Raw genomic sequence first — 26,897 nt, 5'->3', positions numbered from 1 at the left:
AGCAGAACATCTCTGGAGCTTGCCTATGCCCTGCCTTCTAACATCTCTGTGCCCTCCTCCAAGCCCTGAGGGAAGTGGGGGCGGAGGAGGGAGTGCTGCCTGAACCAGATGAGCTCTTGGAAAACTGGGAGGTTTCAAGATTGAAGCTGGGGGAGAAATGCCACAGTAAGGGCCCCCTTGAGGCTGCCCGCAAGGGCTCCTGAGGGGTGAGGGTTCTCTCTTACTGCAGTAGTGAAAAGACAGTCTTCCAGTATCCTGTCCCCTCCCCTCTCTGATATTCTTGCTGCCAAATGAAATCTGGCAGCTTCTGAAAATAGCTCAGCGCTACAGCAGGCACTCTGCCCGCCCTTCAGCAGACTGGCACACAGCTGGGGGTGGCCACTGTGGGCAGACGCTGGCACATGCAGGGACGGGGGTGGGTGTCACACACACAGTGCACAGGGGCGGCACAGAGCTGGGGGCATGTGTCAGCTGCCATCCCTCAGCCCCTCTGACCTTCCCACGCCTAGTGAAGCTGCAGTGTCTCTAAGAGTCAGCCTGGCATGTTTACCAGGCCAGAGGCACCCTCTCCAGCTGAAGTGAAATCACTAGTAGGTCTAAGCAACAGACCTTTGGTCCTTTCTTTCCACTCATGAAGACAAAGAAAAACCTAGGAACCGGGAGAAAATGTCAAAACAGTGTTTATTAATATGTGGATGTAAAACCCAGCAGCATTGTTCTATGTGACATAGTCTAGAGATTCCCAGCCAGTGAGAGAGGGGCCAGGAATCAGGAACTAGGCTGGGTGTCAGGCACTTGTCAGTCCCCATATCAAGCATTCAGCACCTTGAGGCTATACTTGGCAGGGTGGGACAGGGTAAGCCTGGATCAGCCAGGAGGTCTCTCTGCTCCAACTCAGGCTGAAGCCAGGACCACACCTTCTGAGCATGGCTCAGCAGCCTTCTACCACCTTGGGTCTGATCTAGAGTCAGAAAGAGACCCCTGGTCTCTTTCTGGGAGCCAACTATCCTGTCTCATAAGAGTACAACAAAGGGTAACCCCTGGCATCAACAGAGAGGGGCTGTCCTACCTGGGATCTGGTAAGCAGGTGAGGGTAGGCGGCTTTTGTCACAGTGACATTTTCCAAAATTGAAAATGATTAAAGATACCCCCTACCTTCAGCTGAGATGAGAAATCAACCTTTGTGTAGTAGGTAGTGACAGGATGGCTAGGCCCAAGAACTCCTTGTGGAGAGAGCTCTGAGTGCCATCCAGTATTGAACTGCAGCAAGGCACGGCTGCACCATCCAGGGAGGCAGCAGGCTGGGCCCAGCAGCTTCAGGGAGATCAAAGAAGAGGCAGCCTGAGAGGGTCAGCTAGAGAGCAAGAGACCAGTCTCCCCAAGAAGGCAAAGGTAGGCCCTCAATTGTTTCTTCTTCCTCCCTTGCTCATTTACTCAGCAATTACAGACAGTAACACTGTCCCTGGTCACCATGACAACCAATGGCCAGATGCCTTTCTCAAGGCCAAGCCCATCTGTCTATCCTACATGGGTGTCTCCAAGGAAGAAAGGAAGTCCAGCCACAACTCCCAGTGACCTAGAAGGCTAAAGCCATGCCTCGAGTGGGACAGAGATACAGCCTCACTCAGGCAACGCTGGCCAAAGGTGCAGCAAGTGACTCCCTATCCCCTAGACCCTGGCCTTTTCTAGGGCCTGAGCCTGATCTGGGGCTGCTCTGAAGGAGGTTTTGGGTCAGGGTCCTCCATCCTGAAGTTCTAAGTAACAAATTAAAATGACAAAATAATCCTTTTGTTAAAAGATTGACCCTGGGCCCTCCTGGCCAGAGCCTCAGATGTAGTCTGTCACCCGGGCTGAGAAGCCTAACTCCTCCAAAGACCCATGAGCTACTGGTTGTTGCAGCCCTGTGACGTCGAGGTGCTGCCTGCCTGCTTTTTTCTCCGCTTGTTGAGGAGCCGGTTGTTAGAAGTCTTCAGGTCCTTGATCTTCACCTGATCATAGTCCACCCGCATGGTGGCCAGGGCACTGGTCATCTCCTCCTGAGAACAGACAGCATGAAGGATGAAAAGTACAGGATATACTGACCTTAAGAGCCATCACCCTCCTATCTGGGCAGCTCCTTAACAACTTCAATGACAGACTATGCTGCCCCAGCACCCACATAATCCTACTTATAGTCCTTTGTCATGGACACTGAGCTTATCTACTAGGGCACAGAAAAGTAGTGACATCCTTGGACCACATCAAGAGTAAGTAGGACAGAGAAGTGAGCCATTGCCACTTGTTCAGAACCACAAGGCCTGCAGAGAATACCATCTCACTTGGTACCCAGGACACTGGGGCCTGGAGATTGTACCATGGGTGTCCCAGGGCTCTGACTGCTATCCCATATGATCAAACCTGGCCTCATCTAAGTCTAAAACAAGGGTGACCACCCTCCCAAATGTCAGAGGTCATAATAGAGGTTATAACCAAGACTTGAACTCAAAATCCTTTCACTGAGCCATTTGTTCAAAGTTCCCCTTCATAAAGGGAGTAAGCCAGGAGCTCTACCCTGAATGGAATAATGCAGTCCAAAATGTGGAGTGCCAAGGGTTCTCCTGTGCTCTAGGCATGGGGAAAGAGCCAAGCACTGACTCTAGGGAGCTATCACCATAGAAACTTCAGGAAGACTGAGACAGAATCTACTCACCTTGACTTCATCCCAGTGGTCTTTGTCCTCCTGCAGCACTCGGGCTGTGTGGAGTGGGGTCTGTGGCACCACCGTTGATTGCTAGAAGTCCCAAGTCCATGGATTAGAGCCTAAGGGCATGTGGAACAGTACTGGCTGCCCTCTTTTACCCCCCTCCCAATCTCAGATGGAGAAACCAAAGCTCAGAGAGGTAAAAAATCCTGACTGGGTCAATGGCTAAGCCAGGTTGCAGATAGGATAGTGGCAAACATCTGTGTATAAGGGCCCATTCTAGTCCTGCACCAAGGCCTCCCGAACTACCATCCTCCTGCCAGGCTGCCATATTCCAGCTTGACACCCTGCCCTCTCTAGGAGAGGGAGTGCTCACATTGATCCAAGGATGGTTCATGAACTGTGTGATGGTCAGTCTCTCAGTGGGGTCTGTCTTCAGCAGCAGGCGGATCAGCTGTTTGGCTAGGGAGCCCAAGGAAGAGAGGAGAATGATAAGATTATAGTTCCCCACCCCTCCCCACAGACCCTCCCACATGTTGGGCCCCCATGTCAGCTGCATGTGCTCCTACTTTCCTAACCCACAAAACAATGAACTAACAACTATTTCTTATTTTAAGGCACTAAATGTTCAGGATAATTTGTTAAGCAGCAATAGATAACTAATACAACACAGATATGTTTGTGGTATATAAATAGACTTGAAGTTAGAAGGGGTTTTGAGTAAGTAGGTTATCAGTCCATTTGGCAGATGTAGAAACTAAGGCTCCAAAAGTTGAGGTGATTTTCCTAGGGTCACACAGCTAGGAAGTGGAGAAGTTAGGATTTAAACACAGGTCAGTTTGTCACCATAAACACAGGTCACTTGTCCAGAATGAAGGCCACAGGGGCCATAGAGGGACAGAGGGGCTCACTCACCATCCTCAGAGACCTCTGACCACTCAGGATTGGGGAAGCCATATTGGCCCAGGCGAATCCTCCTCTTCATCCCTGGAGAGATGGCCTGGCCCGTATTGGAGTAGAAGGGTGGGAAGCCACACAAGCTAGGAGAGGGAGGAAGTCATTTTGCATAAGAGTCAGGGGGCAGTGCTAGGACAGATCCATTCTCTACTCCAAGCCCCTCACTGGTGAGACAGGCAGCTAAACACCATGGTAATAATACTGGCTCTCTGGACTCCCAGGAACATCACTGGCCCTTGGCATGGGGACATCCTCAGTCAACCTGAAGAAGCTGTATCCCATGCCAGAAGGGAAGCACAGCCTGCCCAAGGGGTGATGACACACATGAGCCCCATACTATGGACATGGAGGGCAGGGAGCAAAAAAGCAGTATTGAAGGAACATAGTGGGGGTGGGAACAAGAGGTTGAGACAAGGGTGGGGATGGTACTCACAGGATATACATGATGACACCCAGGGACCACATGTCACACGACTTGTCATACTTCTCTGGGCCCAGGACCTCAGGGGCTGCCAGGGCAGAGGACAGAGGAGGGTTCTCAGCCCCAAGAATCTTGGGGCCTAGGTAGGAGCCTGAAACCTGGGCAAGGTAAGAAGTAGGTACCCAGGCTGGGAGGTGGGGAGAGCAGACTGGCGTCTGACACCTTCTGGGAAGGCAGCACATACATGAAGTTAGGGGAGGAGAAATAGCTTCCAGGAAAGAAAAAAAAAAAAAAAGCTGCTTTCAGACAGCCCCAGCTCCTTTGGGCTCTTCTGCTAGTCTCAACCTTGGTGAGAGAAGGCAAGGGGAAAAGCCAGTCCGGAGCTTGGTGAAGTCCTGCCATAGGCAAGAGAGCCTCAGCCCTCCAGCTGCCCTGTGTCCCTTGCCTCCCTGAATATATAGCCTAGGTCACGGGCAAGGAGGACCCACAGATAGGTGGTCCTATGTGTCACACTATCAGCTTGGCTACCAACCCAAGGGACCTCAGTCTTCATATTTGTGCAATGAGGTCAGCAAGCCAGAAGATTTCTAAGTTAAAATAATGCAAAAATGTCAAGCATGGTAGTACACACCCGTAATCCCAGCTACTCCAGAAGCTGAAGATGGAGGATCACAAGTTGGAGGCCAACCTCAGCAACTTGGAGGGACAATATCCCAAAATTAAAAATAAAATGGGCTGGGGATTAGCTCAGTAGTAGAGTACTCCTGGGTTTGCCATTTTGGTTGTATCAGGGGGCATCCTGCTCCCAGAAGACATCCCCTGAGGGAAAAGAGCCCTTGTTAGCATCCTACTTTCAGGTAAAGGGCACTTACAGAATTCTGGGTTCTTTCCAGATCTGGGAGCTACTCAGAGCCTTACCAGGAAGCATGAGTATGTACATACCCTTAAGACCCACCCAGGTCCTGATTCAAGGGACCCTTTCCTACAAAGCAGGTGACTGGTACCCTGTATCCCTCTAATGGTGGAGAAAAGGCCTACCCATTTTCTGAATATGAATCCCAGGAAGACAGAAACCAGAGAAAAACAACCACGGTTGGGCTCTGTCCCGAGCTGATGGCAGCCTTTTATCACATATATATTTAGAGCTGCTGTGATGTCATTCAGCTCACAGTCCACAGCCAGAATTTTCCTGGATCTATTTTCAAAAGCAGAAGCTGAAGTTTGGGAGAATATTTTTGCAGCCTCCGGCCCCCCACGTCACCCGCCTCCATGCAGACAGTTCTTCCCCTCCCTCCTCGCTAGGCTTTAACTCTTTTGTTTCCATACCCCACTGGATGCCACGCATCACAGCAGTGTATGGTAGGGGTAGGGAAGTACTGAATGTGTCCCAAGGACTCACCCACATAATACGGAGTGTAACAGGGTGTCTGCAGGGCATTTTGGGTGGTCTCCTTGGCAAAGCCGAAGTCAGTGAGCTTAAGCACAGCATCTTTCTCCTTGGACGTATAGAGCAAGTTTTCAGGCTATGCCAGGAAGAGAAAATGTGTGTGGGGTTAGGTACCAGGCAGAGACAGAGCCCCAAGATGATCTTTAGCCATACTCCCTCCCTCTATTTCAATATAGGGGGAATCAGGTTCATCTCATGAGTAGACATGGCCATTGACCATCTACAACATGGACCGCATATAGAGAAGTCAAGGTGACTGAGAGGTGCACTTTTGTTCATAGAGGAGAGAGTGAGGCAGGTGCTTAGTCAAGACTGAATGACCAAGTGCCATAGCCTAGGGACAGGAACTTTGGTCCCTGAATTGTTGAGGCTACCATGAATTGCCATAATCCATAATCGGGGGTGTAAGAAAAGGCAGACTGCTGGTAAGCCAGTGTTGCCAAGCACATGTCCCACACCCAGCCTGGAAGGAAACCTGCAAGGACAGCAGGGCAAAATCCACCTGAGGCTACTCAGAGAAGGCCCCCACTAATTAGACCCCAGGAGCTGTACCAAGGCAATTCTTCCCAGTTGTGAAGCACAGACGGGCCTGGCAGATGGGGGAAGTGGGAAGGGCTACAAGGAAAAGACAGCCTTGAAGCTGGCTTTTAATGAATGGGCAGGATGTAGGTTCATGCCAAGGAGCAGGAGGGATTCCCAAGCAAGCTTGGGTAGGACAGGGAACTGGACAAAGCTCTGGTATGGAGCCAGTGGGAGCTATTTCTCAAGTTCCTTTTGAGATAATTTGACCTTGGATTGGGATAAAAACGGAGAAGCAGATTTAGCATATAGAAAGGCATCTGCTCTGCAGAAGGCTTTTCTCCCCTTAAGCAAAAAGAAAAAAAAAGAAAGAAAGAAAGAAAAAGAAAAGAAAGAAAACAGGAAGCAGCTAGGGGTCAAAGTCAAGCAAGGATTCACAAGGTGATCTGTTGTGGCTCCCCATGTATCCTAAATCACAGGATAACTATGGACTGGCAGCATTCAGCCAGAGGAAAGACTAATGCAGCAGTTGGCCCCTCCACTCACCTCTGCTTAGTCTTAGGAAGAAATAAGCCAAGTGGGGTAATGCTCCAGATTTGGGGCAGAGGGCCCAGGAGGAACAAACTCTTCTCTGATGGTGGCTTGCATATGCATGTTTATGTGTGCACGTGTATGTGTGTGTGTGTGCATGAAGCGCTGCCTGGAAGACACAGTCCTCCCAGGAGAAGAAATTTAGATCACTGAGCTTCCAGAATATCTTTCAAGTCCATCACTGGAAGGCAAGCAAGCCCAGGAAGTGGGACTCCCTGTGTTCCTTCCCCGCAGTGGCCAACATCTTTCTGTTAAAATGCTAGTGTTTGAGGTCCTACCTATTGAAACTATGGCTGTAACTTTATAGAAAACCCAGCAGCATCAGGCAGACCCTGCCTGAGGCCTGGCACATTGTGTAGTCACAAAATTTCTTGCTGATATAGTGGACAAATAAATGAATGAATCTTAGTGCAGCAACCACAGCCTTAGGCAAGCCCCTTCTCTATCTGAACCTTAATTTGTTAATCCATAAAATGGGTAATGGCCCCTATCTCATAGGGCTGGATGAGGAGTGAGATGCTTGTCAAGGCCTACTGGCTGGAGGCAGGAAGTCAGTTATTCTTTTTACTATTGGGATTATGCAGTATTTGAAGGAAACAAAGAGATCCTTCTGGCAAGAGCATAATGAGTTTGCAGGAACCATCAGAGGAGAGGCAGAGAAAAGCAGTCTGGGCCAAGGAGCTGAATCGTGGAATGTTGACCAAGGAAATTGGCCACCATCCAGCGGGTGCTGGGAGCCATCGGGGTGTAGAATGGGAAAGTTGCTCCTTCCCTGGGGACAGCCTGGGTCCTAGAGCCTCACCTTGACATCTCTGTGGGCAATGTTCTGGCTATGCAGGAACTGGATAGCAGTGCCAATATCCCGCATTATCCCTGCAGCCTCTGCAGACACAGGGAGTTGGGGGGTTAGCGATGCCAATCAAAGGTCAGGTCACCTTGGGGCCCCCACCCTATCATCCATCCTGGACATGGTATAGTAGGCCAGCACAGAATGGTGACCTTTATCCTGAACCCTAACCCCAGATACCCCAGTTTTCTTCAAGGATGCTCCCAGTCCACCTGGGCCTCTTTCCTCAGGCCTTGGCTACCTCTTCCCAGCTCATTGCAAGTCAGCACCAAGAGGCTCTGAGGCATCCATCCGGAGTCCATCTCCAAAATTGTCACAGACTCATAGAACCCCTTGGGGGTAAAGGACATTCCTTCCCACCCTCCCTTATTCTACTAGGAAGACAGTGATCACACGCAACTCCGATGCAGCCCTCTCACCCTGACTCCCCAGCACTGGTCCAACTATCTGCACATACCTCTTTCAGTAAAAGCCTGGTCACCACGCTCCTGAATCCTGCTGAATAACTCACCACCTTCCATGCTACAAGAGAAGGTGACTGTGAGTAGGGAAGGGGACACTTGGCATCACTCTGCCCCTGCCCTGCATCAGAAGTCTAGGCCACAAGCCCTAATGCTACTTCCCTGGTAAACAGACACTGTTAGCCTCCTGTGCCTTGGGGTACCTGGTGCATAGTGGGCTATCAGCTTGAGGGAGTTGATCTGAACTTACAGAACTAAGGGAAGGTGGTGGACTCATATCCCTGCCCAGAAGCCCCTGTGTTCCCTGTGGTGCTGCATGGCTATGAGGTCTCAACAGCTCTAACCCCACCCAAGTCTCAGTTTCCCCAAATGCAGAACAGGATACCAATTATAATCATCATGACCTAATGTTCTCTAAGTACTTCCTGTATATTATACCCTGTGTTCCTTCATGTGTACTTCTGTGTGATCCTAGGCTGGTTCCTTCACCTCAAATTGAATATGCAATATACATGGGGCACTTTGATCAGAGTCAAGGTTAGGATAAATACTATATTAAGATCTTCCTCCATTTCACATTGTGAGTTACAGAAATTCAGAAAGATTAGCAGCTACCCACAGTCCCATGGCTAGTGGATGGAAGAGCCAGGATCTAAACCCCTAATCTGAAGAGCTGGCTAACCTATTCAGGGAAGAGTTCTTGAAAGGTAGACACAGAGGAATTGAGGCCCAGACATGGAACTCATGGTCTATGGAAGGCTGAGGTTGAACCACAATGCTAGTGGGAGAAACCCAAGGTGAAGGTGGTCCTGGCTTCCGGTCCTGAACTTCAACAATCAACATCTAGTGGGACCATGGCAGCACAGATCCAGGAAAGAGAAAGCTTAAGGGACTAAGTGTATCCCTTTCCCTCTTCCCCATTTGTCCCTACCTGTACATGTTCAGGGTGTGTCAGTCCTCTCTGATGGCTCTTCCAGCCCTCTTCACAGAGTGCAAACCACACCCAGAAAGGCCATATGACAGCTATAATCTCTTTCCCACCCTTCAGGAAATGCCACGGTGGCCAGTTACACAGCTCCATGACAGGCCCTGCAGCTACCCACTTTACTATCCCTCGGGTGCTTGGGTGTCACCCAGAGCCGCTTTCTGAAGAACAGAGAAAGTCCTAGAAGAATGGCATGGAGCCTGGGGACAAAAGGATACCAAAGGGGCTTTCAGGAGGATGCCAGCATACCATTCCATGACAATGAGGAGACAGCGTTTGCCGTGATGCATGTTCTCATACACGTCCAGGATGCACACAATGTGGGGGCCACCTGAGGCCTGCCAGTGGTGGTCCACTTCCTGCCGGGCCTTGGGGCTGTCATACAGGAGCTGTGGGTGGGTGGGCACAGAGAGCATCAGGCTCACAGCCCACAGCCTTCCTCTTGTAGATGAGGACATGTAAGCTCAGAGAGACCTATAACCTCCCAGGTCCCATTCTGCCCTCTGAGGGGCAGAATGTAGATTCAAACCAAGTTTCCCTGCCTTGTGGTCCAATGAGTCTCTGGACTTACAGTACAAGCAGGTTAGTTAATTAATAACTCTAAGAAGTCCTGGGAAGTGGCTGGCAGGCTGGAGGGTCTCAAAGGCCAGAGAAGCCCCTGCTTCCCTTTTTGAGAGAAACAGATGCAGTGAAAATTGAGTGGGTTTGTGGTTAAGTCACATCTGCCATGGGATCCCAAACCAGTGACTACACATCCCTTCAGCCTCATTTTTACAATGAGGATGATACAATTGCCACATTTCCCAGGCCAGGATTGGAAACTGTGCATGTAAAGTGTGCAGGATGACATGTGGCAATGTTAGGCCCTTGACAACACCCCCCCCCCGTTGCTCCCTCATCTAGCACGTCTGTATGACAGTGGAGGGTGCTGGAGAAAAGCTGCTGAAGAGTGAGGGGTAGGCCACTCTGACAAGCAAATCTTCCCAAAGACCCCAGCATGACCAGAAGGTCACTGGAGCCAGAGGAAGGCTTCCTGTGGGAGAAGTTGAGGCCTGTGTCAGTCCCTGGGACCTAGCACCAGGTGGAGGGAGACAAGACCACACACACTCCTGCAGGAGAGAAGGTAATTAAGACTTCAAATTCTCCAGGAGTGGGTGCAGGAATAAAACTGTCACTATCAAGAAAAGTGCTTCTAAAATGAGTTGCTTGGTCATGACCTTCCAGTCAGTCTCTGACTTCCAAGGTAACTTTGTACTCTCCCTGGGAGCTGCTTCATGGGCTTTGGGGGAGCAGGGGACAATGCCATCCTCATTGCTAGAAAGGTGGGATCACTTCAAGGTCACCTAGTTGCCTAGGTTCCACCCTCATTATATGCCTACAGAACCCAGGGGAGGACCCAGAGGCAGAGACTGAGGACAAGGAGAACCCTAGTTGAGGGAGATGACAGCTGGGTGGAGTGGGATGTGGGTTTGGGATTGAATTCCTCTAATGACTTGGTATGACCTTAGGCAAGCATGCAGTTACAAGCCACAGCCCACAAGTCTGTAAAATGCAGTAATAACAGAGTCTTTCCTATAAGATGCACCACAGTAAGGTAGGCATTTGGTGGGTGGGTGTCAGGATCTTTGTTCAGGTTAACTCAGCCTAGGCTGCGACTGCCTAAGACTAATCACCTGGAAATGAGCAAAGCCCCTGAGTGGCCATGCTCGAGGGAGCTGTAAGGAAAGAAGTCAGCATTCAAGGAGAGAGGATCCAGGATGTGGAGAGTAAGAATAAGCCATCCTTCAGCAGTCTTGCTCACGCGAGGTCCAGCCACATTTTATTTCCTAACTGGGGAAGGCTGAAGACTAGGACTGACACCCAAGACCAAAGCTCAGATCAGTCCTGCTCAGCATCCTGCTCCATTACTCAGACCAGGGTGGGAGAGAATATTGGGGTTGCTGTAGGCCAAAGCTTCTGGCATGACACTATGGCCTGTGCCTTCCAGAGTATCCCTGAGGTCCACACCTGTACTGTGCCTGAGCACTAGCTTCTTGCTCTCTGTGTTGGGTCCAGAAGGCTCACTCACCCATATCACCACACCAGCCCACCTCCACTGTGTCCTGAACAGTTTTAGTCAGGTCTATTCTAGTTCTTTGTCACAGGACACAAAATGTGCCATCCTCCCTACCTGAACTTCATTTCTCCTATTCCTCCTAACCCTCCGGTTATCATCTCCCCCTGTCCACTACCCTCTGTCCCTGCTTTCCAGCCTAACCTGACATCTCTTATCAGGACTTTCAGCCTGGCTCCTGGACCCCTCCTCACTGTTTCCCTTCTGGTATATCATCCCCACACCAGAATCCTCTCTCTCTTCTTTCAGAGAATCCCAATCCCACAACTGGAATGTTTTTTGGTGGGGTCCTCTGTCTTCTCCCCCACCCCATCCCACCCATGTACTAACCTTGCCTGACCTTACTTAGCTTCTAAGATCAGACAAAATTGGGCACATTCAGGGTTGTATGTCCAGACAGTGTCTCTCCCCCTCTAGCCCCTCTTTTCCTCTGAAGCTACTACAGTTGACCCCTTTCCTATGGATAGACCCCTTTCCCATGTCCTCCAGATAAACACCACCTTTTCTCCTGGCATCCAGACTTGCTTTTTTTTTCCTTTTCCCACCTCATTTCCTGCTATCCCTGGGCAGAATGATGTACCAGGTATTCCCAAAAAGGCCCAAACCCTCTCTCAAGCCTCTACATCTATGCCCATGTCGGTCTCTGCCTCATGAATCCTTATCCCATCTCATTCTCCAAGGGGTCAACTCCCTCTTTTTGAGAAACCTCTGGAGTCAGTTCAGATATTTCTGCCTCTGGAAAGTTCTCCCAGTTCCTCTCCTAATGTTTTGCCTCAGTTCCTCTGGCCAGGCTGGAAGCAGCTTGAGGGTAGAAGTAGGCAGCTGGTCCTGGGGGTCCCTGACTGGAGCATAGCAGGAAGCCCTGGGTTCCCAGGCGAACAAAGGATGGAAGGATGGACAGGTAACAGGTAGAAAACAGGAGGTGTGGGAGGGAGGGAGGGAGGGAGGGAGGGAGGAGAAAGTGGTGGAGGGTGGAGCATTGCCGCATTGCCACAGACGGGACAGAGTCAAAACTGGGCCTGCACCTGTGTATGCTGAAGTGGAGGAGCAGGTGGTATGTCTCTGCATTAGAGCTTCTCAAAACCCCCTCCTTTGCTCAGTTCATATTTAGGAACCTATTTCCCCCATGAATTAAGTGGTCCTTCTCAAGTGCTAAGACCATGAGAACAGGCATTAGGATAGGGAAAGGGCAGCCCCTAGAAAATACAATGCTTCCTCTGGTCTCTGCAGGGGAACCCACAGGGGCAGAGTCCTGAACCTAGGCCCACTGAGGCCAGGCTGCTAAGAAATTTCCTGGGCTGACAATCCTAACCCCTCAGGTTGACCCTGAATATAGCTTCGGATCTCTCAGAGCCTCAGTTTCCTCATCTTTCTTCACCATAGCCAGAGCTGCTGCTGCCACCTCTTCCTCCGCTTCCTCCTCTTCTTCCTCCGCTTCCTCCTCTTCTTCCTCTTCCTCCTCCTTCTCCAGGACTCTTTCATGTCCAGATGTTCTAACTGCCTTGTCTAAAAATGACCTCAAGGATCCCTCATACTCCTTTCACCCTATACTTTCCTTTCTCTATAGTTTCTGTGTGTTTGTTTATTGAGGTATAATTTGCATATAGTAAAACGCACAGGTGTCACAGGTGCAGCTCAATGAACTTTGAAAATTACACACACCCAGGACCCACACCCCCATCAAGACAGAAAACGTTCCCAACTCCCAGGTCACCACCCTTTTTACCTCCAGTGTAGAACTTACTGACAACCTACAATTAATATGTTCCTTTGATAACTCTTTAAACAAACACTTCATACAGATATTGTACTTTCAATGCACCTGGCTCTGCTCAGAGTACTTTATAAATATTAGAAGGAAAGGACTTTATTATCACTATTTTTTAGATGGAAAATTGAGGCACAAAGAGGAGAAGTAACTGGTCCCTGGTCACATGGTTGTTTTCCCAGCCAGGATGGCACCCAGTTGTCTTTTGCATCAGACTGTGGGCCCAGAGAGTTGGGTCAGTCTGCCTGACCACCTATAGGTCCCAGGCCTCAGATTCAGAGCCTGGTACAGAGCACTGACTCAGATAATATTTGTAGATTTAATGAACAAATCCATAAAATAGGGATGAGGGGAAGACACTCTCACAATGCATCATGAGGACAAGGTAAGACTAAACTGAGGAGAAGCCAGGCAGGCTCAACAAATTGGCTACATGACATCCTCGCCAAACTTGTTCTCCACTGCCCAAGGCAGGCTGTACCTCATCTACTCTCTGCTGAACCAGACTTTACCTCTTTTTCCCAAGGACCCATGAGGGCTGCTCCAATCCATGAGGCACTTACTGTAAGTTGACCTCATTCGTGCAGGTACATGACTCCACACCAGCCTTCCTAAAAAGCATCCCCCAGCAAAAGTTCCACCTTTCCAGACATGGGAACCAGCACCAGGTCAAAGCCCAGAAGGCCCAGGTTCTTCCCTATTCTCAGTGTGACCTTGGGCCAAGTCCCTTTCCTCTCTGGGTCTCTGTTTCCGCAATGTGAAACTGCAGGGCTTGGATAGAGGGAGGTGAGAGAAGAGGAGTAACAAAAGGACAGTAATGTCTTGGCCGCCAGTTGTGGGAGTACAAGATGAGAGGACGGGCTTGTGACAAACTAATAGACCCCTGCCCTTGCCTCATTGTTGTCCTATGTTCCTTGAGCTTCCCAAAGGCTCACCAAAGATGGAAGATCTGTGATGGCACCTGGATATAGCTTGTGCCAAATAGGTGCATACACACACACACACACACACACACACACACACACACACACACACATTCATACACACTCACACACTTGCCTAGGAGGCAGAACCCCTGACTTTCTCCTAAGCAATGGGGCTCCTAGCTGTACTGAAGGAGTAGGACCCCACTGAAGCTCAATGAGTATGGACACAGCTTTTGATGTAGCAGTTTCTACCTTCCCTTCATCCCTCACTGTCCTTTGCCAAATCCTCTCGTCTGCCCCTGGAGCCAGCAGCCAAGTGGCTAGACTCCTATTGACCTCACCAGCCAGCAAGCCCCCACAAAAAATTGGGAGTAGACTGGGCTGGGCCCCACAGACACATGCTCATGCCCCTTTAGCACCATCAGTTGGAATGGGGGCTTCAGAACAGCCAGGCTCCCTTACCACCTTCACACTATGTCCCTTCCCACCCAAGGACAGGGCTTACTTGAGGGTGGAGGAATTCTTGAGTTCCAGAGCTTGGAAAACAACAGCAGCATTTGCCTGTTTGGAAAACAATTTTCAGTTTACAAAACACTCTGCTGTCCTTTATCTCATGGGAATGCTTGGTGCCACCCTGTGAGGCAAGCAGGGTGGGGACTATTAGCCCCAATTTGCTGATTGAGGAAACAGAGGTTCAGAAAAATGAAGTCATTGCCCTGGGGCCCCCTGCTGCAATATAGCAAGGCTGAAGAGGGAGGAGAACAGAACTTTTGAGAGAGCATCCAGACAACCCCTCCCCAAGGGCAGATGAGAGGAGGGGGTGGCCCCAATTTGGAAAGGCAATGGCCAAAGCCACAGCTTGCACAAGACTTGAGAAACTTGTTCTAAAATAAATGTGTGAATAGGTATGTAAATACATATAGGTATGAGGAGCATGTGGGTACATGAGAACATGGGTGTGTGCATACATAACTATATGCATGTGTAGGGGTGAGTGCATAGTGTATGAAAAATATGGGGTTGGGATGGGAATGGGGGAATGGGCCATTGGATGTGCATGTGTCTCTAGCCTCTGCAATATTGACCTTTAACTTCCAGAGGGCAGGACTCATCCATCTGTCCACTTATTCTTCCAGTGTTTTCTATTTCTCTGAAGTACCTAGCAGAGAACTGGCCACCAGGAAGTACCCAAGAAAATCTAGGTGTCTTGATGCCACAACTCAACCTTTGACAGTCTTGCCTAGGATAGTGACCAAGTCTGGATATCTTCATTCAGAAATTGTCTCCCCATCTAAGTCCCCGTCTCCACTGCAGGACTCAACACCTGTCATGGCCTAGAGCTGGGAAAGCATTCAATCTGTGTTCCTAGAGCATCAGGAGGAGCAGGGACATCTCTAAAGACACAGCCTTGGAAACCAGCCTCCATAGCTCTTCTCCAGCCTTCTCTCATCCCAGGAAGGGCCACCTACCCAGATCCACCCACACATCCAGCATCTCCCTCCAGCTTACTGCAGGGTTGGGCTCTCCTCAAGTAAAACTCTTCATAGTATCTCCATTTGTCTCACACACAGGAGGCATCGAGACTACCAGACTGGACAAGCAGCTACCCCCAACACCTCTGCAACCCAAACCCCAACCTCCACACCCTCAGTCAATTACCCTGCAACCCTGGCCTGGCTACTCTATGGCTCTAGCCAGAACACCCACTCTTTCCAGAGGAAGAGAGCTGACTTGTAATCTCTCCCATCAATGAGGCAGTAACAAATTAAGAAGATGAAACTCTAGATTTCATACCAACCCACAACTTTAGAGACATCAGCCCCACAGCAAAGGGAGCCTCCTGGAAGCCAGGGATCTAACTCCTCTCACTGCCCCATGAGACACTCCAGTCTTATTATTTCCATATGCCTTGTGTATTTTATTTCTTATTTTTTAAGTACTAGGGATTGAACCCAGGGCCTTGTGCGTGCTAGGCAAGTGCTCTAGCACTGAGCTACATCTCCAGCCTCTGCCTTGCTTATTGACAGCATGATTTCATGCATTCTATAATTCCAAAGCATAATAGAGGGCAAATTTCTTAAAATGCCATCAGATTCTCTTTAGAATGAAGAAAAAAGATAAAATGTACTGGAAACCCACTTAAGTTCATAAGTATAAGCAAACTACAAATTTTAATTCTGAGCTTCCTAGAAGTCTTGGCAAAGAAGAAAACAGGTAGGCTCTATTGCTTTTATCAGAGATACACAGCCATTCACTGAATTTTTTTCTAGAAGCAAATTCTAAAATGGATTTAGCATCAAACCTTATATGAAAAGGAAAAGTCTAATATTTTACATGACCTTCAACAAAATTTTTGCAAAAGACATGGGAAGATTCAAATGAACATATCTAATATGGATTCCCACATAAAGACTGAGGCCAGCACATGGTACTAGCCTGACAGATCTGCCAGAATACTTAATAACCACCAGATCCTTTACTTTCTTGGGATGTCTGTGCCAGTAAGTTTAAGTAGAATTTCTGCCTTGGGAGCTGATGGCAAGGATTGGTGTATACCTCCAAAACTTTCTCTCCAACCTCAGGGGTCTTGTTCCAGACTTGGGCCAGTGTAGGCAGAAAAGCAGAATAGCTGCATTCCCAGTTGTTTATTAAACCACAGTGCACATGCTCAACACCAAACACTCAGGCAGCAGAACCAAACAGAGTATTATTGGAAAATTCAGGTTTTTGACTCATACTGTTTTCATTGTATGAAACCCCTATTCTCTACAGGTGGAAGGTATGGATAATACAAACAAACAAATAACCTACTGTCCTACTCCCTCCTTGACAAGAGTTTTCAATTCAGCCATCTCTGAGATCCATTCTGGCTCCTAATTCTGTGATTATTTGGGATTGTTTTCCCACAGAAAGACATCTCCATTTGTATAACACACCACTGGAATAATGGAATTCATTTCTCATCCAGCTGTTAAGACCACCCCTGCCTTGTGCTGCCAGCATCTTTGAGTGTTATTAACATATTTGGCCTTGGCCTCTAGCCAACTAGTGTGTCCCTTTGTGGGCTGCTTCGCCCACTGAGAGCATGAATCTCAGCCTCTGCTCTAGGGGCAGCTGTCAGGGATGGGGTTAGCCCCAAGTTTGGGGTTCAGAAGCAGGTGTTGCCCTCCGAAGGCCTGACCTGATAAAGCCAGAGCCGAACCCAGCCCTATGTTCCCCCAAGAGTGCCAGTGCTATTTGGAGAGCTGATAGTAGTGTCGAATCTAACTTCTTAGCCACAGTTTCAAATTAGAGCCTCAGACATATGCCATTATTCTCTCACATACTCATTTTCCCAGCTTTTGTAGCTCATTAAGAGAGCTAATGGAACCAATTTTGCAGCTATGGATTAGTTGGCCTCACGCCAGATCAGACCGTGCTTCATTAAGTTCTGACCACGGCTTGTCCTTCATCTCATTCTGTCCATTTACCCCTCCCCATCAGACACAAAATTCCAGGGAGGTCAACTCACATGATACCAATGACCCCAAATGTCCAGCCCCTAGTTGAATGCACAGGGAATGATGGAGTCAAGTCAGCGTTAATGTCCCCTTCACAGCAACTGTTCCTCCCTTGTGCTGATGCCACAGTGCTCACCATATCCCAAGAAGAACCAGCAGCACCCTTTTATCTGTGGAGAAATTGACTCTCTCAGAGGTTATTTACTTGCCCAAAGTCACGCAGCTGCTCAGCGAGTCAAGACCTGAATCCCACCTGTCAGCTTCTAGGCAGTGGGGGCCATGTGCACAGCTGCTTTATCCCCTTTCCACACAACTGCAAGATTTGGAATAAGGACTGGTCCCCACAACACCAGCCTGGGGAAAACAAAAAGTATCCTTCCCAGAGGTTGGCCTCACACCCCTGGGTCTAGACCAGGCTCTGCTACTTGGTAGCTATGAGAACAGTGGAGGACGTTCACACATTCCCTGCCCTGTACTGGGCATATTACAGCCATTAGCTCTTGTCATTCTACAGTTACATCATTAACCACCATTTTCAGATGAGGGGACTGTGGCTCAGGGAGGTATTATGGCTTCTTCAGGTCACACAGCTCACTCTTGGCCACCTTCAAGTCTGGGAGCTCTTTGAGAACTAGGATTCAATTCAAGCCTGGGAGGACTTTTCATTTACAGATCCTGGTTCCCAGGCTCTGGGCCTGGCCCTGCCTGGGGTTAGGCATAGAGCAGGGGCCAAACATGCTACTACAGTCGGTGTCTTCAAAGATTTGGGGGTATATAGATGAGTTACTGCCAACTAGGGAGTTTGATGAGGATGTTGGCTCAGGGAAACTAGTCTTGGCTCATTCTCTTTCCTTCTCTGTTCTTCCCAAAGCAGAACCTTGCAAAGCAGGCAACATGGGACCACATTCTCCAGAGGAAACTTAGGAGCACTGAGGGCCCCCAATCACTCCCCTTCTAGGCCAACACCAGGACACCAGATGGGGGATAGCTGACAGACTGGAAAGCAGTTGAGATTCCAAGTCCAGTGCCTTCCCAGGAAGGGAAGGCAAGGAAGCCAACACACTTGATGATTTTAAAACTGTCAAGTCTCAGAACACAAGACTACTTCAGTTTCCTAAATTTTTTGATGGCTTTGGTTTGCCTGCTTCCTGCCAGGCCCAGACAACCTGGAAACAAAAGCAGAAGTGCCATGTCTGGCAGGAGAGGGGGTAGCAGAGAAATGCCTCCAGAAAGAAGGAACTGAGCTGAGCTCCCAGTCAGGGAGGAGGAAGGACAGTAGGAACACAAGTGCTGGTTGGGGCAGGCCAGGGAGTCCCAGTTCCTTAGGTCAGGGACCATGTACTACAGGATCAGCTATGACCACAGAGTTCCATGTCAGACAGACTTGAATGCAGAGAACCAGTTCATCCTCCTACTTCACTTATAAGCTTGAGTAGGTCATTCTATCTCTATAAGTCTCTCTGGTCCAGCCTGGAAAGTGGGGACAGTGACAGTATTCATGTTCCCAGGTGGCCACAAGAATAGAAGAACACACACACACACAGAGCTCAGAATGTCACAGTGATAAGCACATATTGTCAAGGGGCTACTGCGTCATGGGTAGAAACTGGTTTCAAGGTTTGCTTGAGGACTCCTGACTTCAGAATTCCCCTAGGCCTTACTCTGAGATGGCCTCACATTCTTCTAACCTTTTTTCCCACAACTCAGAAATCTAGGTGCAGTCTCTGGGACCTGGAGAAGACAGACTTCCTCCAATCCAGCAGGTGACAGGAAATGGTCTCAGATTCCCTCAGAGGGCAAAGTCAGACTGGGTTCTTCAAAGGTGAACCAAAAATCACGAGTTTATGGCTCCTGTTTTGCTGTGAAAGTCTCAGTAAAGAGGGGGCAGACCTTCCAGGATGGGGAAAGGTGGCTGATCTCCAGAGAGAAATCCCGAGGAGTGAGAGGCAAGGACTCAAGCCAAGGAACTAGCTAGTTCTCATCTTTGATTGACTGGAGAATGGGCACATTTCCACTTTTCTGTGGCAGCCCCCACTTTCTGAGATGGCAGATGCCTTATATCTCTCAACTCCTCTGTATATCCTTCTAAGCAAGGTTCTCTACTGCAAAGTGTGTAATTCCAGGTCAGTCTCTCAACCTCCCTGAGCCCCAACTTACCATCTGTGAAATGGGTTTACACTATTCTCATAACTGTTTTTCATCTGGGAGAAGAGGTCGAGAGAGAGCTATGACCTCCTCCCTATCCCAAAGGTTACACAGTAGGTAAGTGCAGAACCACATAGATGCCAAATATCAGGATTGTACCCACAACCTTCCAGCAGGGCTAGAGAAAGGTCACACAGGGCCTCCGCAAGCTTCCTGCTGCATACTCAAGAGGATCCGGCTTCGGCTAGTCTCCTTTAACTTCTCAGAGGAAAAAAAAAGATTTTTCTGTCAAAATCAGCTACATAATTTGTGAAACATTACCCTGGTACTATTTCTTCTATGACAGTGTAAAAATAGAACGTTTTTATCATAAGACTGGAAAATTTTAGCAAACACGAGTGTTTTGTTCTAATCTCAGAAATAATGTCCCCTCAGTGGTTTCTCTTCATGAAGAGACCCCCTCAGTCATGGAATATATGGCCCCAACTGGCCAGCCATGCTTCAGTGATGCCCGTGTAACTGGCACAGGATTACAGAAGGCAATCAGTGGCCATCCTCCCTAAGCAAGGGTTGCCAAGGACAAGTGACGCCATGCCCAGGTGACCCCTACTGAGGTACCCAGTCCAGTCACCTCTGACAGAGGGGACCCAACACCCTCTAACTCTAAGGAGAATGACAGCTGGTATCATTCCTCCTGAAGGAGATGCCACAGAGATGACATGGGAATAAGAAATGGGGGGTGGAGCAGGGGTTGTGGCTCAGCGGTAGAGCACTCACTTAGCACATGCAAGGCCCTGGGTTCGATCCTCAGCACCACATATAAATAAATATAATAAAGGTATTATGTCCAACTACAGCTAAAAAAATTTTAAAAATAAAAAAGTGGGGGATGGGGAGGAAGAGCTGGATCCCACCAGAGACATGGCATGGAGACCCTAGGAAACATTTCAACAGCCACCCCTATTCCTGCCCTTCCTGAAATCTACATCACCTCTGCTCAGCATCTCTTCGTCCTTTTTTAGCTTCATCCATGTCCCTGCAGCTCCCCACACAGGCCTGGGTAAGTACAGGCAGCCATTGCTCTACTCAGGCTCCTCTAGAAGCACTAGCTGTCCAGGTTCCAGCTTCCCTCGGACCCTGGCCCCCTTCTCCCTCTGCTCCTATTCATCCAGCGTGCTCCCAAGTCCCCAACACCCAGATGGCTCCTGGAAGAAATTTCTTGTCTCTAAGGATCATTCCATGGAGCCCCAGTCATGAGAAAAAGAGGGTGATAGGCCTTGCCCTCTGGGGGACCAGGGTGGTGACCTGGCAGTATTGAGGGATATTCCTGCCAAGGGAATAGGCTACAGTGACTCACTCCCACTCTCAGCCCTGCCTAAGGTGAGGATATTCCCTGGTACTATCTCTGCCTGACTCAAGTATTTAACTGGGCCATGAATATAGCAGAGAGGGATTCTCAAACTGAGTCATAACCCCAGAGATCCTATCCCTAGCATACTACAGACCCTGCTGGTAGCATTGCCACAACTGACTGTTTTTCCCTGGCAACACCATTTGCTGAGTGACTTGGGAAAGGCATCCTGGGGCATCTTCTGGTCAGTCTCCATACTGCTAGTCTATGTGCAAGAGCAGCTCCAGCAGGGGGCAAGGGATCCCCTCAGCTTCCCTGAAACTGCTTCTTGTCACTGCCCACCAAAAGTGTCTTCACAGCCAGAAGGGAAGCCCTTGCCAAGCAGAGCACCCAGTCCCTCATTTTACAGATGGGCAGACTGTGACTCCTGGGCCCAGCTGAATGGGTACATAGGGAATGACGGCAGAGAGCCAGGACTTGGCTGCCAGCCAGGCCTGGGTTCCAGCCCGGTCTCAACATGTCCCAGCTATGTAACCCTGGGTGAGTTACTCTGCCTTTTGAATCAGTTTCTGCATCCATGACAGCAAAATGGTACAGAGTCTGCTGTTTGTACTTAGCATGTAGGGAATACTCACTCAGCAAGTGGGGCTCTGCTCTCCATCACCTCATGCCCCAAGGCCCCTGTGCTGCTGCCTGCCAGAGGACCTGACAGTCCCTCTGCCACATTCTAAGGAGGGGGTTGTTTATGTTGGGGAGAACATCTATGGAGCAAGCTCTGGATCTCCTGTGGAAAGTGAACCCTTAGGAATGGGGCAATAGGTGTGGCAGGTCAAAGCCTTGGTCATTCATCCCCTGGAAATAGCCTCTAACCTCTAGTGGGATAAGTGGGTCAGGTACAAGCCAGAGTGTTGGGTGCCCACCCCAGCTAGTGCAAAGGCAGCTCACATTCTGGTCCACCCTCTAGAAAATGGAGGCAGGTTGGACCTTATATCTTGAGTCCTCCCTGACACCCTCCTTCCCTGGGCTCCTCCACTGACTCTGGTGCTTCAGCCCAAGTCAGACCCCAGTCCCTTTCTACCCCAACTGTGGCCAGGGAAACTTAGGGGTCATAATGTGCCCAATCTCATACTGTTATCCTAAGCAACAACCTCAGACCATTGGGCCATAAAAGGAGACCAACAGTAGAGAACGCAGCTCAGATTGACTTCCCAAACTCCAAACAGAGGACGCCTCGGGTTACAACTCGGCCCAAGTGTGCCTGACTCCACCGTTTTGACTGCCAAGGCTGCCAGCACCTGGTCAAGGCTAACAGTAGGAGAGGACACTGGGAGTGGCGGGGGCATTGCCGGGCACTCCTTGTTCCTGCCTACCCCCACCTCCCCTGGGGATGGGGGGAGTTCAGGCTGTCTAGAATGAATCCCCAGCACCTGACCTGCCCCTGGCCTGTCCTCTGCCTGCTCTCAGCCTGCAGGCTGCAGGGAAGAGGCCAAGCCCAGTCTGAAACACTTGAGACAGGAAGAGTAGCAAGGCCTGAGAGGAAGGACTGTGCAGCTGCAGGAGAAACAGGCAGAGAAAAAGAAATGAAAGACAAAGAAAGGCATAGTGCCATGAAAGACATGTAGTGCCATACAGAGAAAGCAGCAAGGACAAATCCCTGATCTAAAGAAAAAGCTATCCTAATTCCAAACCTGCATAAAAAAAAAAAACAGAATCAATATTCTCAGGCTCTCTGGCCTGGACGGTGCTGAAAGACCTCCTGGGGCTCCCTGTTCCCCCAAACAAGCCTTTGTATTCCCACACAAGACCCAATCTCTGGGTTCCCACACAGCAGGATTTTAATCACAATTGCACACAACCTAATCCACTTAGTTCCAAAAGGGCAAGAAGATGGGGAGGAGCCCAGGAACTACAGCTCCCTCCATGCCATTCTTTCTGCCACACAAAGAGCAGGTTTCCTTAGGTGCAGAGGGAACCAAGTAAGTGCTTATGAAGACCAATAATGTGCCACCAAAAAATGCAATGCTGGCACTCAAAGGAGAGCCCCATTCTCTGAGAACATGTGCTGGCCTGTGCTTCCTCACAGCACAAAGGCAGGGAAAGTCACAGTCACTAAGATTGAATCCTGTTCCCTGCCCACAGAGTGAAACCCAGGCTCAACAGCACCACAGAGACCTTTACAAAAGATTCCCAAACTGCCTTCTGCTCAAGATCACTTGAAGAAAAGATAGCAGGAAGGATTTTAAGACTGGGGCCCTGCTCCTTTTCCCACCTCAGATCTCATTTGGTGCCACACAAGATCTCAAATAGATGAAGCAATGTTCTAGGAAGACACTGGAGCTTAGGGGAGCTGTAGTCTCCCTGTGCTGGAGAAGCAGAGCCAGCCTTCCAAAAAGTGTTTTACACACTATTATAGCACAGGAATGCCCCCCTCACCTAGGGATGACTACGGTCCTCTGCTCTCAATTGGTGGCCATCACACTCAGATGTGCAGTCAGTCACAAGACTAAAACCAGAGGAGGCTAGGGGACCACAGAACCAGATGCTCCAATTGCTGTCTCCTCCCAGAGGTCTCCCATTATGACTGTCCCAAGGAAAGGAAGATGAGGGATGCAAGGAGGAAAACCACTTCCTCAAACATGAAGCTCAGAAGAGAGATGAAGCCTTTGTTGTCATGGAGACCAGGCCCTGAACAAAGAAGCCAGGCACCCCTGGAAATGGTGCTTTACCCTTCAAGTTCTCATGAAATGCCTCCTCCTCCCCGGAACCCTTCAATCCCTTACAGCTTGACAACAGCCCCACTGAGATCAGCCAGGTTCTGCCAGAACACAGGTGTGTGGGTGTGGTATTTCACAGCAGGTGCTGAGTATTTAACCCAGTCATGTTGTCGTACACAGTGGGCCCTCCTCTGTCATCCACATCCTTCTCAAATCAGAAGTCTGGATTAAAGTGGGCAATCCCTTCCAGGAAGCCCCCACTTCCTCTTACCCACTCACCTGGGCTATGCTGTGCCAAGCTTGTCTAAGACTCACAAGGCCCAGCACAGCCACACAATCTTTCAGAGATGGCCCTTGTATGCTGACCCTGTGAAACTACCACCTTCCCACTCACAGACATAAAGTTCCACACAGTGAGGAGAACTGGGCAGATATAGGTAAGCACTAGCAGATACAAGGACCCAGCTGGAGCTACCAGGGCTCCCAGAGGAGCCATGGAGAACAATACCAACATCCTTCCAGGGGTCAGGTCTCAGAGTCCCTCATGTCTCCACAAACTTGTATGAGATGGGGGGTGACTTACATGCTAAAACTCTGGTATCAAACTGCCTAGGCTCTTATCCCAGCCCTGTCACCCACCAAGCTATGCAACTTGGGCAAGCTGTTGACCTCTGAATTGCAGTATTCTCATCCATAAAATGGGAAGATAAGAATTAGATAAAACAATATATATTGCACATTGGGGTCAAGATCTGCTAGATAGAATGCTCTGGAAAATTGACAACAGTAGCCAGATACAGTGGCACGTGCCTGTAATCCCAGTGGCTCAGGAGGCTGAGGCAGGAGATCACAAGTTCAAATCCAGCCTCAGAAAAGCAAGGCACAAAGCAACTCAGTGAGACCCTGTCTCTAATTAAAACACAAAATAGAAGTGGGGATGTGGCTCAGTGGTCGAGTGCCCCTGAGTTCAATTGGTGGGGTATCCACACCCCCACCAAAAAATTGCTAGCTGTTATGGAAAGGGTATTAGAATCCACAACACCAAGGCCTGAAACCTGGGGGGCTGGCATCAGCTTCTGCATGGGATGGGGAAAAAAAAAATCCTAGAATCCCCAGCAGAGGTAATCTTGAAGGCAGGCTGAGAAAACAGCTTTCCACCCAGGTATGGGATAAAGTATCTCAAAACAATCATCCCCATCTAAATTTTACTTCTGCATTCTGTGGGTTTTGATGTCCTCCCCAGTTTAAAAAGCAAATTGCCCACTCCTTGAAGTTCTGAAGCTCCCACCTGTGGTAGCTCTGAGTGCCTCAGATTCTTTCCTACCAGGTGAGGGGAAGCCTGGAGAGAACCTTGGGTGCAGTGAAACTATTTAATTTCCAGGCACTCTCTTACACAGGGTCACCAGCCCCTCCACATGCTCCTGATTTGTTGACTCAGTAACAAGTGGCTCTATGGAGACTGATCTGACCAGTCTGGAGATAGTAGGTGAGGGGGTGGTGGCTGCCAAATGAGAAAGGGCTGGCCTATCTGACAGCCCCACCCAGTTTCAAATCCAGCTCTGCAGCACCAGCCCTGACAGGTTCTAGTGCAATGGACTCCATCTCCCTGCTGAAGGTGGGGCATCCAGGGTCCTGGGCTAAGGGTCCACTGCCCCTTAGTATCTACGTCTGACTCCCTCCCATTCTACCTTCCTCCTGGCATTCTGGTTAGAGAGAGCCCCTCTGCTTTAAAATGTGGCCTAGATGGTAGGCAGGAGACAGGAACAGCCTCATGGAAGGGCAATTCCCTTCTCACAGGCCTTCTGCATGGGCTTTGTCTGGGGGCGGTAGAGTTGTTGAGTTCCTTTGCAAAGTTTCATTGAGTTCCTTGGCAAAATCTCAGGGAAAAGAGCAGGTCCCTGTAGCTTTTCTTTGAAATGCAGTTAGAGAACCCCTCTCCTTTAGAGAAGAAACTGGAAAAAGTCTATATCCTAATGTTTTTTCAAAAGCTCAGAGGTACAATACATGGTCATTTCAATAGGCATTTATGAGTCCCTATTGTATGTCAGGCCCCAGACCAAGATGCAACAAGGGATCTTTGAGTCAAAAGTGACTACTACAGCTTTAGGGGTCAAAGTTTCCATAGCCAGGTGTGGTGGCACATGCCTGTAATCCTAGTAACTCAGGAGGCTGAGGCAGGAGGATTGTGAGTTCAAAGCCAGCCTCAGCAAAAGCGAGGTGCTAAGCAACTCAGTGAGACCCTGACTCTAAAAAAAATACAAAATACGGTTGAGGATGTGGCTCAGTGCCCCTGAGTTCAATCTCCAGTACCAAAAAAAGAAGGTTCCATAGTCCCAAAGTCAGGGACTCTGGACAGATTCCTGGAAGAGGAGCAGTGAAGCTGAATCTTAACAGATGAGAAGAGATTCTCCAGTGTGTAAAAGCAAAGATATCACCTAGGGAGGAAAAGCAAGAGGGCTGGCCTGTCATGCCACATTTAGAGTCTCAGAGTATGTATAGTCAAGTCCTTAAATTAATATGTGAACTCAGGCAAGGCCTCCTGGTTGCCAGGGCTTTCTTTCCCACCTGTCAGGGAAAATGTGTCCTCCTCAGCACTGTGCTTTGGGACACCACATACAGCATGCAGAACAGCCTGCTAGCTACAGCCATCTAACACCAAGGGTAAGAGAAGTGTCCTGTGTGAGGTAGCCTCAGGAACCTCCCTAATTCTGGAAACAAAAGGAGAAGGATACTAAAGAGATTCCATCCAGAGGACTCTACAGAAATCACCCCACCCCTCCCACTCCACTCTCCTTAACAAGGAAGAGAAGAGGAATTGGGAGCCCACTAGGGTCCAGTGATGAAGGTGAAAGGCCCCAATCCCTCAGTCTGGAAGCAGAGCCAGGAAAGAGGACCTTCACCTTTACTCCCATTTGCAGATCACCTACATTGTTTTCTATTGCTTATATTTAGAGGCATTAAGTGCCACGGTCATTTTTGCCTGCCAGAAGGCAGACAACCATAAGCAGTTGTGACAGGAAGTCAAGAGAGGAGGAAATTCTGGCCCTTGCTGCAATCCCTTCCCCCAAGTCAAATCATGTGACTTCCGACCACTAACTCAAGGTCCCAATTTTTACATACATGATAAGGGTCTTGGATATACTGGCATAACTGATGGGTTACAAATTTGCAGGCCTTGCCCAGTTTGAGGTAAAGCTGAAGACTGGCAATTAACCACTTAGGTTTGGGAGGAGACACAAGCAAGAGGTTGCAGGAGAAATAGGAGCAGGAGGACTGCCTATCCCTATGCCCTCTCCTAAGGCAACCAGTCCCTCCAGTTCCTGCCAACAGGACAGTAACAAGTACTTGGTGTGGCATGGAGAGCAGAATGGCTGCACTGGTGATGGCTTGGACTGGTGAGGGAGGCTTTGCTGTGAGTGACGTCAAGATGAAGCAAGTGGGTGGTTAGGCTCTAATGGAAAGGGGAAGAGGC

At 49.3% G+C, this 26,897-nt stretch overlaps 1 protein-coding gene across 5 annotated transcripts in view; it reads right to left on the bottom strand.

Annotated features, from left to right (window-relative positions):
* Positions 1-662: 662 nt before the first annotated feature.
* The window catches only part of Mapkapk3 (MAPK activated protein kinase 3), a 29,503-nt gene continuing 3,268 nt past the window's right edge, over positions 663-26,897 (bottom strand). For 4 of the 5 annotated variants that reach the window (XM_005326967.5, XM_040269764.2, XM_013359455.4 and 1 more), the window contains 9 exons: positions 9,158-9,297; positions 7,920-7,984; positions 7,418-7,497; positions 5,458-5,581; positions 4,071-4,146; positions 3,596-3,720; positions 3,057-3,142; positions 2,690-2,770; positions 663-2,036 (listed from right to left, as the gene is read on the bottom strand). In XM_005326967.5, the coding sequence (XP_005327024.2) occupies positions 1,884-2,036; positions 2,690-2,770; positions 3,057-3,142; positions 3,596-3,720; positions 4,071-4,146; positions 5,458-5,581; positions 7,418-7,497; positions 7,920-7,984; positions 9,158-9,297 (930 nt within the window). In that variant the 3' untranslated portion in view covers positions 663-1,883. Of the gene's footprint in view, positions 2,037-2,689; positions 2,800-3,056; positions 3,143-3,595; positions 3,721-4,070; positions 4,147-5,457; positions 5,582-7,417; positions 7,498-7,919; positions 7,985-9,157; positions 9,298-26,897 lie in introns of all 5 variants that reach the window. The other variant, XM_021727519.3, reaches the window with a different exon arrangement.

This window comes from Ictidomys tridecemlineatus, chromosome 3, assembly GCF_052094955.1.
Source record: "Ictidomys tridecemlineatus isolate mIctTri1 chromosome 3, mIctTri1.hap1, whole genome shotgun sequence".
Taxonomy (NCBI): Eukaryota; Metazoa; Chordata; class Mammalia; order Rodentia; family Sciuridae; genus Ictidomys; species Ictidomys tridecemlineatus.
Note: the sequence above shows the minus strand (reverse complement) of the source record. Positions and strands in the feature narration are given on the sequence as shown.